Consider the following 19,803-nt stretch of genomic DNA (forward strand, 5'->3'; position numbering starts at 1 on the left):
ATGTCTCACGCTCGGTTGTCTTTGCGCTCAATTGTCTCGCGCTAAGTTGTCTCGCGCTGAGTTGTCTGCGTGATTTTGTCCGTGCGCAATTGTCTTGCGCGCAATTGTCTATGAACCGTGAAGAACTCTATGTGCTTTGTATTACCCTAGAAACCAGGGTGGCAAGGAAAGAGTGATTCACCAGGGTCTTCAAATAACCCACATCCCTAATGGAAAAGCAGAAGAAAGTAACAGAACTGAGAATTTCAAGCTTTGGCTTTATTGAAATAAGAGTACATCAAAGAGAAAAAAAACAACAAAACCCCAAACCACCAGGAAATGTCCAGAGAAAAAGGCACTTTGTGTGCCAGTCAGGTTCAAGAGGTCCTCTTGTTGCACTGAAAGAAGCGGAGAGGATTCGGCATTGTCTGAACTGATAATGAGACTCGGGCTGGCATTCCCTAGAATAGAATATAAGACAGAGATCATTCTTTGCCTCTCAAGTCTGAAAAATTCTTTAGCTGCAAACAAGATAAACAGAAGGAGAAATTCCACTTAAGAGACCTGGGCTTCTGCAGGCCGTAATAGCAGGGGGTTATCTGTTTTCTGATAGGAATGAATGTTAAAAAGCATAGAGTGTGCTTTGTGTATTTTAATTTTGTGGTTAACCATTACGTGTTGTTAATACAATTATATTGTGTGTATGTATGAAAAATGAATGGAAAAAATGGTGTTACAATTAGTATTATTATGGGGGCGGGGTCTGGGGCAGAGATTGAGTGGAGATGGGCACAACTTAGCCCCAGTGTTCTTTAACTGCCGGTCCACAAAATAATTATTTTATTTCCACCGGTCCATAGGTGCTAAAAGGTTGAAGAACACTGCACTAGACCACCAGGGATTGAAAAGGTAGGCCTGAAGGCCTAAAGAGTTGGACGGTTGACTGGTCTGGGGTGCACTGCCCTTGGGATGGGATTGAATGGAGAAAGGGTTGATCAAGATCAGAATTAAGGGGAAGGGGAGGAGGGGGCTCAGGAATCATTTAGGCCCAATTGTTTAGTTGGGACTTAGTAGGCCTCAGATCTGACATCTTCCCTCTCCCCTGCCTGCCCGACTGGGTCCGGCTCTTCCCCCAACTGCTTACCCGCCTGCCGAGTCGTCCAACACATGCTACATTGACAGAGACAGCTCTAAAGGCTGCCTCTGATCTGTGGGGCTCATCCTCTGCCACAAAACACCCACATGAAGCTGCATCAGCGTTTGCAGTGTTTGGCAGGTGGTTAAGCAACTGGGTTTGGGTTCAACTGCAGGTGGCCCTGAGTAGGGATGGTCAGTGGCAAAGTCTGGTTAAGTGTTGCAGAATATCAATGGTTCATTGGCCTCTTGAAATTTAAGCAGGCAGAAGCCTCCCCTGCGTAGTTTACATGCTTTGCATATCAGACAGTAAATTTTTAGGCATGCAAATGAGTTATATATTTAGTGTTATTAATTTTGGGTTAGATATTCAAAGTGATTTAAATAGCAGGAGAGGCTCCAGTGCTAAACAGGGATATTCAGTGGCATTTAACCGGAGAGTGTCAGTCAATATTCCTGCGATTGGTAAGGTTAGGGGCAGTAGGGGGATAGAGTTAGAGGTTGTGGCATCCATCTTGTTGAGTCAGGAGTGAGTGGGGTTCGCTCCTGACCGCATCATCTCCTCTGGACCACCAGGGATCTTAATTACGCTGGGAGAGGTGGGGTCTATCCTTGAAAGTGAGATCTGTTTGGTGGATGGAGGGGGATTATAAGGGCAGAACATTTCAGGGGTGTGGGTGGGAAGGGGAATTGGAAGGGTTCAAGATACCCTTGAATCTTAAGTGGATCCTGGCCTATATTCTGACTTTTACACCAATTCTTCTGTGTGCTGAGAAAATCCAAACAAACTCTACGTGATACAAGCTACAATATTTTCTCCACATATGCTCAGAATTGTGTAATTCCCCCCCCGGGAGTTTCCCTATAGGGGAACCGACCACCCAGTCACTGAACGTGTGAAGATTTCAGGGTCCGAACGCGGACCACGTTTCGTTTCCTTTGTCAGGAGGCCCGATGCTTAACTTGAGCGGATTAAGCTTCTGTTTTCAAATGCTCATTAGCGTAAAGAATGAAGACATCTCATGCGCTGTGTCAATACTTCAATGTCCAGTATGCCATCTCTCCTTCGCTCACTGTTTGTTCGGGCAGTTAATCACTTAAACCCTATGAAGTTAAGCATCGGGTCTCCTGACGAAGGAAACGAAACATGGTCCGCTTTGGGACCCTGTAATCTTCACACATTCAAGAGAATTTAGCTGCAACATGTGCTCAGTGACTGGGTGGTGGATTCCCCTATAGGATAACCCCCCCCCCCTAGGGGAACTACACAATTCCTTTACTCTGTCCCATCACAGAGACTGGGTGTTTCTTTCGCGGCCTCTCTCTTTACCCCATTTCCTTGCTTTGGAATTCTCTGTCCTCCTCCACCATCTCATTGGATCAATCTTTAGAAAACAGAGGCTGGCCAATATTCAGAGCAATTTAAGTGAACGGGAGAGGCTCTTGCTCACTTAAATTGCTTGGAGCTACCCAACCACCGATATTCAGTGGCATAGTAAAGGGGGTCCAGTGTGTTCTGAGTGCTGTCTTGGTGGGGGCACTGGCACTGCCTCCTTTCCTTGTACCTCTTTAACTTTCCCAGCATGAGCAGTATCACAAACTTGCTGCCCACGTCACTGTTGGCTCTCCCGCGCCTAGGAAGTGGCGTCAGAGGGAGAGCCGACATGATGCGGGCAGCAAGTTTGTAATGCTGCTCGCACTGGGAAAATTAAAGAGGTATGGGGGAAGGGAAGGTGGGGGCGTATACACGGGGGGGGGGGGGGGAGGGGGGTGTCCGAGAAGTGGGGCATCTCCGCCACGGGTGCCACTGAGTGGCACTAAACCGGGTAGTGCTATTGAATGTGGTACAAGGGTTATTCAGTGCCAGACCAAGTTAGAACAGCTCAAAAGCTCTGGGCAATAAATGCTAGCTGGAATCCCTCCTTGCCCCCCTCCCATATGCCCTCCCCCCAGGTAAGACTTCACTCCTGGCCCCCTCACACCCACTGGACCTAAGGAGGCCTATTGAGATGATTGGGAGCATGGAAGGACATTCCAGGAGGGGGGAGCCTGCAGGGGGTTTGATACTATTGCCGGCATGGAAGGAGGGTGGGTGGTAACCTATAAAATTTTGCTTTTAGTATTTAAAACACTGTCTACCAATGAACCTCAACTTATAGATCGGTTACTCATCCCATACAATGCGACACGTTCACTCTGATCTACAACTCAGGGATTGCTAATGGTTCCTTCTTTGAAAATTATTGGAACCAGACGTCACGATATATATTCAGTAATGGCCCCTCTAACCTGGAACGCCTTGCCTTTATATATAAGAGAAGTTAAAGATCTCAGCAGATTCAAAAATAATTAAAAAACTTTTCTCTTTAGAGACGCATTTAATGTTTAAATAATTCATTTTTAACAATCTTAATCCCACTCCATATGTTCTTCCCTTATTTGTTTTTTCTTTTCTTCCCAATTATGAAAAATATTAATATTGTAACTGTCTTCCCTTCTTTTTCCTTTCCCTTATGTATCCGAGTCTGTCTGTTCTGTCAGTTTGTTTTTAACCCCTTTTAAAGCTGTATAATGAACTATAGATCTATCCTATATTTTACTGTTATTCGCTTAGTATGTAATAAGCGATTTATCAAATTTAAATAAACTTGAAACTTGTAGGAGGGGGCTAGGAGTAGGGTTACCATTGTAAAAATCCAGACCCATAGCCCCGCCCACAGTCCAACCCAGTCCAGCACAAGTCCCGCCCCATCCCCTCAACCTGTTCTCATGCTTGGAGCCGCATCAGGAGGGCATCTGTGCATGCACAGATGTCCTCGCAACATAGTCCCGAGGTGGAAGCTTTTCAAAACCCAGACAAAGTGCCGGGTTTTGAAAAGCTGTCCGGAAAACATGTCGGGCTATATCCGGATCTTTGGTACCCCTAACTAGGAGCAGGGGCTGAGAGGAGGCTCAGAGGGGAAACAAAATCATTCAAAATTTGTGCCGGTTCCAGCCAATACTCATTGGGACCCACATAACAGTCTTGTGTAGGCTCTGGCTAAATATTGGCTGGGACCTGTACAATCTCTGACATCCAGGGTCCTTTCAGGTAGCCTTTGATATCAGTGCCAGCGGCCGGACATAGCCTGGACCTGAATATCGGAGGGCTAATTTGACCACTGCTTGCTGAATATCGGCTGGTATAATTTTGCTTGCAGCTTTGTATATTTTAGAAATGCACACTTCCAGAAAATCTGTTCCATTCTTGAATGCTTTGTTACTTTTGAATCAGGATTGCCAAATTCTGGCAAATCCAAAGAATTGTGAAGAATTATGAAACCATGACTTACCCAGGCTTATTAATAATTCACCTTCCAGCGAACGCTAGTATTGCCTCCAAGGCCACCGGCAATACCGCCCCCAAGGAAACTTCTAGTATTAAGGGCGTCACTAATGCTTCCACCACCAACACCAACAGTGCCACCACCACCAGCCCTAGATCCTACACCAAAGCTACCACTCTTACCAAAGACACCACTAAAGACACCACCACCGCTGCCACTACCAAAGACACCACCACCACGAATGCCATCACTGACTCCAAAGCCACTGGTAATGCTTCTACTACCAGCACCACGAATGCCGCTACTGTCACCAATGCTTCCACCACCAGCACCACCAGTGCCACCACCAAAACCACCATCAGCCCTAGTTTCTCCACCAAAGCTACCACCAAGGCCACCACCACTACTGCCAATAGCCCCAATTCCACCACCTTGGACACCAGTAGCCTGAATTTTACCGGCTATGCCACCACCACTTCCACCAGCCCCAATTCCATCACCAAGGAGAGCACCACTGCCACCAATACCACCAAGGACAACACCAGTGCTACCACCACCACCAGCCTTAGCTCCTCCACCAAAGCTACCACCACCAATGACACCACTAAGGAGACTATTACCGCCACCACCACCACCAGTGCCACCACCACTGCCACGAATGCCGCTACTGTCACCAATGCTTCCACCACCAGCACCACCAGTGCCACCACCAAAACCACCATCAGTCCTAGTTTCTCCACCAAAGCTACCACCAAGGCCACCACCACTACTGCCAATAGCCCCAATTCCACCACCTTGGACACCAGTAGCCTGAATTTTACCGGCTATGCCACCACCACTTCCACCAGCCCCAATTCCATCACCAAGGATAGCACCACCGCCACCAATACCACCAAGGACAACACCAGTGCTACCACCACCACCAGCCTTAGCTCCTCCACCAAAGCTACCACCACCAATGACACCACTAAGGAGACTATTACCGCCACCACCACCACCAGCCTTAATTCCTCTACCAATGCTAAAACCACCATCACCAATGGCACCACCAAGGAGACTATTACCGCCACCACCACCACCGCCATGAATGCTGCTACTGTCACCAATGCTTCCACCACCAGCACCACCAGTGCCACCACCAAAACCACCATCAGTCCTAGTTTCTCCACCAAAGCTACCACCAAGGCCACCACCACTATTGCCAATAGCCCCAATTCCACCACCTTGGACACCAGTAGCCTGAATTTTACCGGCTATGCCACCACCACTTCCACCAGCCCCAATTCCATCACCAAGGATAGCACCACCGCCACCAATACCACCAAGGACAACACCAGTGCTACCACCACCACCAGCCTTAGCTCCTCCACCAAAGCTACCACCACCAATGACACCACTAAGGAGACTATTACCGCCACCACCACCACCAGTGCCACCACCACTGCCACGAATGCCGCTACTGTCACCAATGCTTCCACCACCAGCACCACCAGTGCCACCACCAAAACCACCATCAGTCCTAGTTTCTCCACCAAAGCTACCACCAAGGCCACCACCACTACTGCCAATAGCCCCAATTCCACCACCTTGGACACCAGTAGCCTGAATTTTACCGGCTATGCCACCACCACTTCCACCAGCCCCAATTCCATCACCAAGGATAGCACCACCGCCACCAATACCACCAAGGACAACACCAGTGCTACCACCACCACCAGCCTTAGCTCCTCCACCAAAGCTACCACCACCAATGACACCACTAAGGAGACTATTACCGCCACCACCACCACCAGTGCCACCACCACTGCCACGAATGCCGCTACTGTCACCAATGCTTCCACCACCATTGCCACCACCAAGACCACCACCAGCCCAAGTTCCTCCACCAATGCTACCACCACCAACACCAACACCAACACCACCACCAGCCTTAATTCCTCTACCAATGCTAAAACCACCATCACCAATGGCACCACCAAGGAGACTATTACCGCCACCACCACCACCGCCATGAATGCTGCTACTGTCACCAATGCTTCCACCACCAGCACCACCAGTGCCACCACCAAAACCACCATCAGTCCTAGTTTCTCCACCAAAGCTACCACCAAGGCCACCACCACTATTGCCAATAGCCCCAATTCCACCACCTTGGACACCAGTAGCCTGAATTTTACCGGCTATGCCACCACCACTTCCACCAGCCCCAATTCCATCACCAAGGATAGCACCACCGCCACCAATACCACCAAGGACAACACCAGTGCTACCACCACCACCAGCCTTAGCTCCTCCACCAAAGCTACCACCACCAATGACACCACTAAGGAGACTATTACCGCCACCACCACCACCAGTGCCACCACCACTGCCACGAATGCCGCTACTGTCACCAATGCTTCCACCACCAGCACCACCAGTGCCACCACCAAAACCACCATCAGTCCTAGTTTCTCCACCAAAGCTACCACCAAGGCCACCACCACTACTGCCAATAGCCCCAATTCCACCACCTTGGACACCAGTAGCCTGAATTTTACCGGCTATGCCACCACCACTTCCACCAGCCCCAATTCCATCACCAAGGATAGCACCACCGCCACCAATACCACCAAGGACAACACCAGTGCTACCACCACCACCAGCCTTAGCTCCTCCACCAAAGCTACCACCACCAATGACACCACTAAGGAGACTATTACCGCCACCACCACCACCAGTGCCACCACCACTGCCACGAATGCCGCTACTGTCACCAATGCTTCCACCACCATTGCCACCACCAAGACCACCACCAGCCCAAGTTCCTCCACCAATGCTACCACCACCAACACCAACACCAACACCACCACCAGCCTTAATTCCTCTACCAATGCTAAAACCACCATCACCAATGGCACCACCAAGGAGACTATTACCGCCACCACCACCACCGCCATGAATGCTGCTACTGTCACCAATGCTTCCACCACCAGCACCACCAGTGCCACCACCAAAACCACCATCAGTCCTAGTTTCTCCACCAAAGCTACCACCAAGGCCACCACCACTATTGCCAATAGCCCCAATTCCACCACCTTGGACACCAGTAGCCTGAATTTTACCGGCTATGCCACCACCACTTCCACCAGCCCCAATTCCATCACCAAGGATAGCACCACCGCCACCAATACCACCAAGGACAACACCAGTGCTACCACCACCACCAGCCTTAGCTCCTCCACCAAAGCTACCACCACCAATGACACCACTAAGGAGACTATTACCGCCACCACCACCACCAGTGCCACCACCACTGCCACGAATGCCGCTACTGTCACCAATGCTTCCACCACCATTGCCACCACCAAGACCACCACCAGCCCAAGTTCCTCCACCAATGCTACCACCACCAACACCAACACCAACACCACCACCAGCCTTAATTCCTCTACCAATGCTAAAACCACCATCACCAATGGCACCACCAAGGAGACTATTACCGCCACCACCACCACCGCCATGAATGCTGCTACTGTCACCAATGCTTCCACCACCAGCACCACCAGTGCCACCACCAAAACCACCATCAGTCCTAGTTTCTCCACCAAAGCTACCACCAAGGCCACCACCACTATTGCCAATAGCCCCAATTCCACCACCTTGGACACCAGTAGCCTGAATTTTACCGGCTATGCCACCACCACTTCCACCAGCCCCAATTCCATCACCAAGGATAGCACCACCGCCACCAATACCACCAAGGACAACACCAGTGCTACCACCACCACCAGCCTTAGCTCCTCCACCAAAGCTACCACCACCAATGACACCACTAAGGAGACTATTACCGCCACCACCACCACCAGTGCCACCACCACGGCCACGAATGCCGCTACTGTCACCAATGCTTCCACCACCAGTGTCACCACCAAGACCAACACCAGCCCTAGTTCCTCCACTAAATATACCACCAAGGACACCATCACCGCCACCACTACCACTAGCCCCAATTCCACCACCAGGGACACCACCACCGCCATGAATGCCACCACTGCCTCCACTACTACCAGCTTCAATTCCACCACTAAGGATAGCACCACTGACACCACTGCCAATAGCCCCAATTTCACCACCAGTGCCACCACCAGTGCCACCATGAATGCCACCACTGCCTACAAAGCCACCGGTAATGCTGTCACCAATGTTTCCACCACCAGCACCACCACCACGACCACCACCAGTCCCAGTTCCTCCACCAAAGCTACCACCACCACTAGGGACATCACCACTACCAACAGCCCCAATTCCACCACCAAGGACACCACCACCACTGCCACCACCACTGCCACGAATGCCGCTACTGTCACCAATGCTTCCACCACCAGTGCCACTATCAAGACCATCACCAGCCCTAGTTCCTCTACCAAGGACACCATCACCGCCACCACTACCACCATGAATGCCACCACTGACTCCAAAGCCACTGGTAATGCTGTCACCAATGCTTCTACCACCAGCACCACCAGTGCCACCATGAAGACCACCACCAGCCCTACCAAGCCCACCACCAGTTCCACCACCAAGGACACCATCACTGCCACCACTACTACCAGCCCCAATTCCACCACCAAGGATAGCACCACCAACACCGCCAAGGACACCAGCATCCTGAATTTTACTGGCTATGCCACCACCACTGCCACTAGCCCCATATCTACCACCAAGGACACCACCACCACCGCCGCCAAGGCCACCAACTCCACCAAGGCTACTAGCAAAGCCACCTCTGCTTCCAGTGCCGCCTCTAGAATTGCCTGTGCCAAGTAAAATGTTTAAAGCACTTCGAACAAGTTCTCCACCAGCTTTAACAGTTTGTGTAATAATTCCATTGCCTTCCAGAATGCTTTCAATATTTTCTCCCGCACTGCTAGCACCCTAAAGGAGAAATGAAAAGGAAAGGATCAATGAGAGGAAGAAAAAATGAAACACTGCTTTTACTCCATCTACCACCCCTTAAAGATTTGCACATGAAAGAACATGAATAAGAAACAATGAACAAGGAAGAATGAAAAGAATATTAGCCACCAAATGGTACCCAGGAATTTGCTCTTGTCATTATCACCATTTGATGATAATTCTAAAGGTCATATAACACATAGGAAAGAACCTGAAAAGTATTATGTAGACAACAAAGCATTCACTATCGCGGCGGAGGAGTGAAAGGAACAAGAGAGCAGAACGGGGGGGGGGGGGGGAGGGGGCACATGAGGTGTGAGGGTCCCACAATGGGATGCCCTATGCAAGAGCTGGGGGAGAATGAAGAATAGAAACCACAGGGCCAGCTCTGAGGACCAAGGGATAGCAGTATGCTTTACTGCTTCAGTAAGCTGCACAACTGGTCCTGTAGGTGTCACAGAGAGAGAGAGAGAGAGAGAGAGAGAGAGAGGGAAGAGGCAAAATTTACCATTTACAATCACTGCTCTCCATAAAGTAAAGCTGAGATGCTTTCCAACAGACTTTTCAAATGTACTTCACCAAACTTTACCACAAAGTTATATACTTCATGATTTAAGACTTTGTCTTTGTTACTACCACTATTTATCATATCTATAGCATTGCACGTTTAACTAATAATAGATGGTCCATGCTCAGAAGAGCTTACAATCTAATTTGGACAGGAAGAATAGGGGTTGTGGAGTTTCTTGCAGAGAGAATGATAGAATGAGCATAGGTATGTTACAGTGATTGGGATTTAGGAGCCAAAAGCAGCCTCGAAAAGTGGGCTATTAATTTGGATTTGGATACTGCTAGAGACGGAGTCTGGCATAATAACTCAGGCAGTCTGTTCCAGGCATACAGTGTAGCAAGATAGAAGGGACAGAGTCTGGATTTGGCAGTGGAGGAAGGGTACGGGTAAGAGGGACTTACCCGATGAACAGAGTTCATGGGGGTGAGCATGGGGGTATAAGTAAGGAAAGATGTTGAGGGGCTGCTGAGTAAATGCACTTGTAGCTGTCATCCGGCTAGCCTTAGAAGAAACCTTCCTTTCTCACAGTTCTTACGTTTAAAGAGAAACTGTTCCACTGTTAACGGTTTTAAAAAACATGCAAAAATTTTAAGTAAGAAACTGGAAAAAAAGAGGTTTCCCTAAAAACATCTTGAAGACAGCATTCAAATGTGCAAAATATTACCAAAGAGACTGGTTATTGCAGAAAAAAATTAGAACTAGGGAAGATACAATGTCAGACAAATGTACCTGTGTGCTTCGCTATTCGGCACAAGGTAATGAGGTAGCAAGGATTCTCGAAGAAAATTGGAAGATTGTACAAACCAACCCTATCTTTAAAGACTTAGATTTACAGCCTTCTCACGTGGCAGAAACCTGAAGGATCTTCTATCCCCGACAGTAAATCACGTTGCTGATAAACCATCTAGAGTGTTACCCCATGGTTTCTACAAATGTGGACATTGTAGTATTTGTCAATTCACGATATCTCAAAAAACATTCATCAATCCTGGAGATGGTAAACATTTTTTAACTCGTGACTCAGACATAAGAACATAAGAACATAAGCAGTGCCTCCGCCGGGTCAGACCACAGGTCCATCCCGCCCAGCAGTCCGCTCCCGCGGCGGCCCAAAACAGGTCAAGACCTGTCTGAGTCATCAGAAGGGGCTCCCTTGCCACCTTGGTTTCCCATTTAAGTCCTGCCTTCCTATCGAAGTCCTAGCCCTCCGGTCTTGCACATGCACGGCCAGGTTAGTTTATACTCATTACCTGATTTACTTCCTATACTTGTGTTACCTCCCAGCTCCTCTCTCAGTATCCCACGATCCCTTTATCCCTCAGGAATCCATCCAATCCCTGTTTGAATACCACATTGTGTATGCGATTAGGTGCCATGCAATAAGTTGTATGTTGGCATGTGAACTCGTTCTTTCAGAACCAGGATGGTTGAGCACAGGTCTAGTCTCAAATGTAACAGACAAAATGCCCCTTTAGTAGAACATTGCACTGATATGCAACATCATTTTTCAGATTTAAAATTTTTTTGCATTGACAAAGAAGTGATTCATGTAAGAGGGGGGGGGGGGGGATAGGAAACGTAAATTACAACAGAGAGAATCCCGCTGGATTTTAGACTAGGCACACTGAAACCTTGGGGACTTAATACATCTGTAGATTGGCATTCGTTCTTTTGAGTCCTTCAGTTTTTACTTTATTACTTTAGTATATTATTTATATACTAGTTTTTAAGCCCGTTACATTAACGGGTGCTAGAAAGCAGGCCCCTTTCCCTCTCCCCCTCCAGTTCCTCCCTAACTGTCTCTCCGTGGCCCCCCTTCTGTCTTCCCCCCCTAAGCAAAATGATCTCCCTCCCAGCACACCCCTCCCCCCGAAGCAGCCCCCTTTCCCTCTCCCCCTCCAGTTCCTCCCTAACTGTCTCTCCGTGGCCCCCCTTCTGTCTTCCCCCCCTAAGCAAAATGATCTCCCTCCCAGCACACCCCTCCCCCCGAAGCAGCCCCCTTTCCCTCTACCCCTCCAATTCCTCCCTGACTGTCTCTCCGTGGCCCCCCATTTTGTCTCTCCCCTCCCAAGCAAAGCTGTCTGCCTCCAAGCACATCTGGGCAGGAACAGGTTACTAGAGACTTTAGTGAGGGCAGTTTCCATGGAATGGAGTGGATGAACGCCTGATTGAAGTGGGTCATGAACCGATGTCTTTTTAGAGGACTGTCCAGTTGCTGAGTTGATTGTGGAGTCATTAACTCATATGTTTAATGTTCTTCTTGAGCAAGAACGCCCCATTTCTTTACAACAAGCAGGTATCAAATTATTACTAAAGCCTGGAATAATGCTCTCAAATGCACTTCCTATTGGCCCATCTCCCTGTTGGGAGTGGACTAAGAGCTCCTTGCAAAGATTTTAGCGGGTTCCTGGGTCTCATACATGGCGATCAGATGGGATTTCTAGTGGAGCATCAACCCCCGGCTTCTTAACCTTCTCCTGCAGTGCATCTAACTATAGTTGTGAGAAGGCTTTCAATAGGATGTTATATGGCCTTTTGTGCTGTCCACTTTGCAGAAGTTTGGGCTAGGATGGAATTATTTAGTGTGGCTTTCCCTTAACTGTAATATTTTTGTGGCTTGTTTCAACATGGCCATTAGCTTTCTGCAAGGTACAGTATTATATTTGCAGTAGAAGCCATGTGTTCAGACATCCACAAAGCTTTCTGCACCGGCCCCTTAACTCCTCTGCAGCTGAGTCTGGCTTCTGTTGAAAGTGTGGATAGATCATCTCAGTATCACTGGCATAAAGAAAGGTGCTGAATGTGATTAACAGAGACAGTGACGAAAAATGACTATACTCTTACAGTCACTTCATTGACTTCCTATCTGTTTCTGAATACAATTGAAACTCCTCTAACTGACCTACAAAATGCACTGACTCTCTTTTCACTTATCTCCTTCTGTGTGTCCCGTCCCCCCCATGAGCTCGCCTCAGCGGGTAAGTCTCTCCTATCTGTGCCCTTCTGCCAACTCCAGCCTCCGTCCCTTCTGCCTTGCTGCGCCATATCCTTGGAATAAGTTGCCTGAATCCCTATGGCGAGCTCCGTCTCTGATAGTTTTCAAGGCCCAGTTAACAGCCCACATCTTCGAGAGTGCTTTCGACTCCTAACTCCTCTCACCTTGGGCTCTGCATCCCCAACCCTCTATGTCATGTCTGTCTGTCCAAGTTAGATTGTAAGCTCTTCTGAGCAGGGACCATCTATAATTGTCAGCCCACCTCTTTGAGAGTGCTTTCGAGTCCTAACTCCTCTCACCTTGGGTTCTGCATCCCCAACCCTCTATGTCATGCCTGTCTGTCCAAGTTAGATTGTAAGCTCTTCCGAGCAGGGACCATCTATAAATGTCAAAATGTACATCACTGCGTATACCGTTCATTGCTATATAAGTGATAAGTAGTAGGAAATTACAAATCTGGGATTCCATCATATAAAACGCCCCACATGAATGAACATGATTTTAAAAGATGTATTTACCATCAGGTCACCCAGAAATCCAAGAGATTCTCTGAAGCTAAAGCCAGAAGCTTCACATAAGTCAACCTAGGAAGAATGAAAGAGAAGCAGAGTGAGGGTGTGGGATTGGAAAAATCCCACCTTAGAAATGGACTTATTAATGCATCTCTAGGATCATTAACCACATGCTCTGAGTAGGACCTCTTTGCTGAATCTGCATTTCACTGCCCTTCTGGAAAGGAAAATCATAACAAGTCACCCTAATAAATACTAGGCCTCCAGATGGTCAAAGGGGTGAAGGAGTAAACTAACCTAGGGACCTGCAATAATGAATCGATTTTTAGGTATTCGTGTGATCCCTTTGTGTTTAAGATGCCAAATTCCCGATATAAGGGGCTGGCTTTTGTCCAGAGTATATTATTAAACAATTGTTAAAGTGAGCTCAAGCTAGTGTTTCTTTCCACAAGGGCAGATCAGTGTTCAATGATATTGGACCAGCACTGAACTGGTCTCTGGGGCTGCACGGGCAGTGACAGTGCTCCGATTGGCCACTTGTACCCAGGCCTGGCTTTCTTAACCCCCATTCAAATCACATTGCTTCTTAACTTTAGGAATAAGAGCATGCAATATAAAACCAGAGACAATGATATCTGTAACAGGCTGACAAATACCCCTCTCTCCCCCCAAAAAAACCCCCCAGTTTTTAGCACCAGCTGGCACACAGAATGCCCTACGCTGCTCTGCGGTTTTGTAAAAGAAGGGAAAGTGTGCCTTTAAGGGGGTTTTTTGCCACGGGTGTAAAATCCATGGCTACTTTTTTCAGAACTCTTTCTCTTCAAAACTTGCTGTGCATACAAGATATACATAATCAGTTATACTGGCTAGAAAAGTGTATACAGAGAGAAGAAACTTGGATGGGTGTCAGGTCAAAAGCGAGCCGGGACAAAGGCGCGCCCAGACAATTGAGCGCAGCGCGGAGATGTGCACATATCTTTTGCCCCTTTCAATGTATTGAGGCTAAAACCTTCTCTTAGCTGCAGAAATCATGTTGAAAATTGGCTTTGCAAACAAGCTCAGGTCCTCAGTGATTCAAAAGCTCCCACAATGCATTCCTTAACCTTTACCTAACTTGGCTAGTAATATCAACTTTGTAAAGCAGTATGGGTTAAAGAGTGATGACATCAGCAGTGACATCTTGAGAACCTAAATAGTGAGATGCACTGGGAGGGGGAAAGGCTGCCATATTAAAAAGGCGGCCCTTCAGGCAGGAGGGAGTGGTCATCCCCACTGCCTGATTTTCCACAAAAGATATTTGGGAGGGAGCGGAGTGGTGTTGGGGTTGGAGGGTCCTTGAGCAGAGGGAGGGGGGGGATGACTGACTTGACTCCCCCAGACCACTAGACCAGCAGGAGTTTGTTTCAGGGTGGTGAGAGTGGTCAGGGGGTCCTGGTTTTGAGCTCCCCTACCATCAGGGCTTTTTAAAATGCTGCCGGTAATTAGTGACTGGAAACGGATGTCTGTTACGTGCTTTGTTAGGAGGGTTTGGGGAGGGACGTTCAGGGGAGAGGGGGGCGCTACCTACCCTTGTTGCCACTGTCATCTTATCCCCCTGCAGGACCAGAGGAGTTAAAATATGAGGATCTGTGTGGACCCTACACCATGGCCACTCTCTTTTTAAGGTCCTGTGGGGTCTGCAAGATCCTCTTTTTAATTTCTACCTTTGCTGGCTTTGGACCATATCATAGTCATAGACATTTCAACCAATGCTTGTGGACTGTAATTTTGTATTTTTTTCAGAGAAAGAATGAGTGTGAGATACCCAGGCCAGGTCTGTCCAATTCCAGTAAAATTTTAAACCAGAATTTGAAAAGTTCTTTTAAGTTGCTGCGAATTGATTTTCTTATAAAAGCTTCTGAGTCTCTTTTCTGTGTTCACTTTTCAATGTGGGCATTTCACCGACATCTGAGTGGACATGTGGCATGTGAGTGAACTGGACTTTTGAGTAGTCTTTGACGATCTCTCAGGCAGACCAGTTTGGTAGATACCAGACATTGATATATTGAGAGCTGGTTTTTAGGACAATTGAGAAGTATAACGTTGCCCAAGACAAAAGGAAGGTAATAAAGAAAGAGGTTACGCTGGAGCGTTTTGATTCCTACACTAGGTGCTCCTTTTACGAAGCTGCGCTAGTGGTTTTATCGCACCTTCGTAAAAGGAGCCCCAGGTATATCAAAACCATTATTGTAAGAAGGGATTGGGGTGTTTTTTTTTACCATGATATTTCTAAGTGCTCCCTGAACAACTCCCAGCATGGCGTTGAGATCAAATCCTGAAGCTAGGCGTGAAAACTCTGCCATATCATCAGTAGCCTGAAAGAGAAAATAAAGAATCCTTTTGTAAAGACTCGACCTGCCAGATCAGCTCAGACCCACAATCCATGCACTCTGCTTTCTGTCTCTGACAATCTGAAGCTGAAGCAAAAGTAGTTTTAAATCGTAAGTCAGGACAGAAGTGATGGCGAACCGATAATCCCAGAGGAGGAGGAGTGTGTGGCGCAGTGGTTGGATCTACAGCCTCAGCACCCTGGGGTTGTGGGTTCAAAACCCGCGCTGCTCCTTGTGACCCTGGGCAAGTCACTTAATCCTCCATAGCCCCAGGTACGTTAGATAGATTGTGACCCTCCGGGACAGAGAGGGAAAAATGCTTGAGTACCTGATTGTAAAAACCGCTTAGATAACCTTGATAGGCGGTATATAAAATCCTAATAAACTTGAAACTTGAGGAAACTTGGGTGAGGGACATAGAAAGGAGTTTAATAATGAGAGGAAAATTAAATGAATGGCTGAAGAGATGGAAGAGAACTTCCTCCAAATAATCTCTCTCATCCTACACTTCTTCAGTTATGTATTTAGGGGCTAGACAGAATAGTACCTTGTAATAGAAACAACCAAACTTGAACTTCCCACGTGCCTCCATCGGCAGCCAGTGCAGAAGTTGGTAGGAAGGTGTAACATGGTCGAACTTCTTCAACAATTTTGCACTAATTGTAGTCGCCCTATCCCTGTCCCATGCCCTTTGACCTTAGCCCCATGAGCAGGAATAGACACTTGCAGTTTGCTGTAGATGTAGCCCTAGAAAGGGTTAATCCCCATGGCAGTGACCAAAGCAGTCCCATTTGTCTTGCTACTCTTTTATCTGCAGGGTCCCACTTTGGTATTTCCAAGAGACACTCCTGTACTTCGAGCTCTTTGCTTGGCTAGGAAGGGTTCGTTTGTTTAATGACCAATGTGCGGTAGAATCAGATCAGGAATGTGCACAAAGGAATGGGTTTTAATACATTTCTAAATAGTCAAATATAGTACTCTTACCTTCCACATGAGTAGAACATTATTTCGATCCATTGAGGAGAGATTCTGAAAATAATAGCAGAAGATAATGAGAACAGAGAGAAAAGCACATGTTCCATGAAGTCTGTAGTGCAGTGTTTCTCAACTCGGTCTTGGAGTCCCCCATTGCCAGTCTGCTTTTCAAGATATCCACAATGAATATGCATGAAAGAAATTTGCATATCATGGAGGCAGTGTATGCAAATCAAGTTTATGCAAATTCTCTTGACTGGCCAGGGGGGACTCCAGGACCGAGCTGAGAAACACTGCTGTAGTGCACCTTGTGTGTACTTGGGCATGTCTCATGCCAGGTGATCTGTCACAGTTGAGAAGGTCCTTCATGCACAATCTGTTGAATTCTAGTAAAACTCGCCCCAGTGCATTTTGGGCCCTGAAATCCTACCTACTTGTCACAGTCTGTACTAGAAAATGTCTTATTCGTGCTTATGGCAACGTTATCTCATTGAAGAGATTTCAGGTGAATTTTACCAATCACTGCTCCTCACTCAATACCACAGAGGTGGTCATCCTCCCATCTGTTGGCTATTGCCTACCACACATCACCTACCATCAAGGAAAGCTCAAGGAGAGAACTGTAGTGAGATTAGAGAAGAGTGATTTTGTGCCACAAATCAGTTAGCAAAAGGTACAATTGAGAATTAAACACACAGTAGTTTGTACCATGCTATTTAAAAATTCACTCGGTGAAGCTCCAACATCAATGGCAATGTTAGTCTGAAAGAGAAAGAAACATCTGTAAAGAAGGAGAAAATAAAAATGAACAACATACTATTGACTGTCTTCTCAGTGCTCCATGGAGCCTGGTCACCACTTGTTCTGCAAATCCTAGAGACAGATAGGTCAACATTTGATGCTACATTTGCTTTTTGGCTAGAGTTCAGCTCACTGAAGGGAATTATTGACAAGTGGCAATACTGTGTGGCATCTTGTTTTGGAAAGGTTAGATGCTGTTGTTTGAATGTGAAGTACAGGGTTGTGTGGTCTCACACAGCAATGATCTGGGAGATTTCCTTACACCCAGCATTGGCTCATAACCTGCTACAGCTGAATTATTCTAACATTTCACTCATGAATGTCCCTGAGGCTTTGGGAGTGATAGGATTACCCTATGGCTCCAGAGAAAGGAGGACAGATTGAGACATCTGGGTTCTACTTCCATTGAAGGCAATTATGTAATTCAGACTGGGACTGATAAATATTTTAATTGGGTGGCAATGGGGAACGGTAGCTCCGGAAGGACTAAATGTTGAAATTCAGTGGGTTTAATCATATAACAATACAAGATAGGTATTGTGAAGTTGAAATTGATATAGTAACAGTTTCCCTTCGTTATCTCGTGAGTGATTGGAGGTTGAGTGAATGGCCATGCACTGAAGGGAGGAGCTTGGCCCCCGGAAGCTTCACGGATGCGTGATGATGCAGTTCTGTTACCGGTGGTTGCGGGTGACATGGCATGTTGCTGCCTTGCCCCTCCTAGAATTTGCTGCTGTTTTCAACAATGTGTAAGTCCCTATTTGGGGATTTTGGTTATGGTTAGCTAAGTTCAGTGCTTGCTGTATGAAAGTGAATAATATGGTTAGTTATGTAATGAAATAGTGGTAGCTATAACCTAGTATAAGACTGTGTGTTTGTGTGACAATTAGTGATTTAAGATTGATTTCATGAGTTTCGTTTTATTTTGTTTCACTTCTAGTTACTTCTCCTCCTGAAGAAGCCCCTGTGGTGAAACTGAGGTCTGGGTAGAGGAGAAAATAGAATTTTGGAGCACTTTAAAATTGCAGTGGTGGTAGTAACTCCTGCAGAGCCGCGTTGGAACATTACGGTAATCATCCCGTCTTCATCTGTCTCATCTGATTTCAGATAAGTGCTGTTATTATTACTTATATACTGGTTGCCAGGTTGAGAGCAATCCAGGGCAGTGTTTCTCAACTTCTTCAAGCCATGTATCCCCTAAGTCTAACAAATATCAACTGAGTACTCTGACCCAAGCTCCGCCTCTAAACCTGCCCAGGCTCCACCCCTGACCCACACAAGCTCCGCCCTGACCCCTCCCCCATAATAATAGTATTAATTATAATGCAATTTCTTCTATCCATTTTTCATATACACACAATATAATCTTATTAATACATAATGGTAAACACAACATAAAAAAACAAAGCACACTATATGCAGAGAAAATCGTAATTATCATTTATATTCATTTTTTTTCAAAGACATCAAGGCAGATGACTTTAAAATATGCAATGTCACTTCAGTAACAGCTATAGAAAAATAGCCAAATATAGTGCAAAATATAGACATCAGATATAAATTCTCAAAACTGACACATTTCAATCACTAAATTGAAAATAAAATCATTTTTCCTACCTTTGTTGGCTGGTGATTTCATGAGTCTCTGGTTGCACTTCCTTCTGACTGTGCATCCAATATTTCTTTTCTGCCTCCTGCACGCTTTCTCTCCTCTGGACCTCATTCCTTCTCCAACCAACATCTCTCTGTCTTTCCATGAGTCCAACTTTTCTTCCTCTTTCCTCCATCCCCATTGCTAACATGTCTCCCTCTCTCCCTCATTCCCTTCCCTGCAGCAAAGGGAGTGGGGCAAGAGAGAGAGACAGATCCAGGGTGCATCTCTCCCACTCCCTCTACTGCCACATCCAACATTTCTCCCTCTCTCATTCCCTGGATCATGTGCAGCATTTTTCACCCCTGCCCTACAGCCTCTTACCCATTTCTCCTTCTATCACCCCTTTCCAACACCATGTCACATCTCTCCCTCCTTCACTATGTTCAATATTCCTCCCCCTTGCATCCCTTTCAATCTGTCCCTCTGTTCCCTCTCCACCACCATATCCAACATTTCTCCCTCACATCCTTCTCTTCCCCATGCATCTCTACCTCTCTCCTAACTCTCTCTCTATGCCCAATTTTCCTCTTTCTTCCTTTCCCCATGTGC

The 19,803-nt window shown here is 47.0% G+C and overlaps 1 protein-coding gene across 5 annotated transcripts in view; it reads right to left on the reverse strand.

Moving 5' to 3' along the window:
• Nucleotides 1–237: 237 nt before the first annotated feature.
• LOC117351525 (uncharacterized PE-PGRS family protein PE_PGRS54-like) overlaps nucleotides 238–19,803 on the reverse strand; it is a 35,053-nt gene continuing 15,487 nt past the window's right edge. The window contains exons 5-11 of one of the 5 annotated variants that reach the window (XM_033926901.1): nucleotides 17,508–17,561; nucleotides 16,809–16,853; nucleotides 15,714–15,809; nucleotides 13,462–13,527; nucleotides 7,856–9,356; nucleotides 4,446–7,720; nucleotides 238–440 (exon numbers count right to left, since the gene is read on the reverse strand). In XM_033926901.1, the coding sequence (XP_033782792.1) occupies nucleotides 4,455–7,720; nucleotides 7,856–9,356; nucleotides 13,462–13,527; nucleotides 15,714–15,809; nucleotides 16,809–16,853; nucleotides 17,508–17,561 (5,028 nt within the window). In that variant the 3' untranslated portion in view covers nucleotides 238–440; nucleotides 4,446–4,454. Of the gene's footprint in view, nucleotides 441–4,445; nucleotides 9,357–13,461; nucleotides 13,528–15,713; nucleotides 15,810–16,808; nucleotides 16,854–17,507; nucleotides 17,562–19,803 lie in introns of all 5 variants that reach the window. The other 4 variants (XM_033926902.1, XM_033926904.1, XM_033926903.1 and 1 more) reach the window with 4 other exon arrangements.

Source organism: Geotrypetes seraphini, chromosome 18, assembly GCF_902459505.1.
Source record: "Geotrypetes seraphini chromosome 18, aGeoSer1.1, whole genome shotgun sequence".
NCBI classification, from domain to species: Eukaryota; Metazoa; Chordata; class Amphibia; order Gymnophiona; family Dermophiidae; genus Geotrypetes; species Geotrypetes seraphini.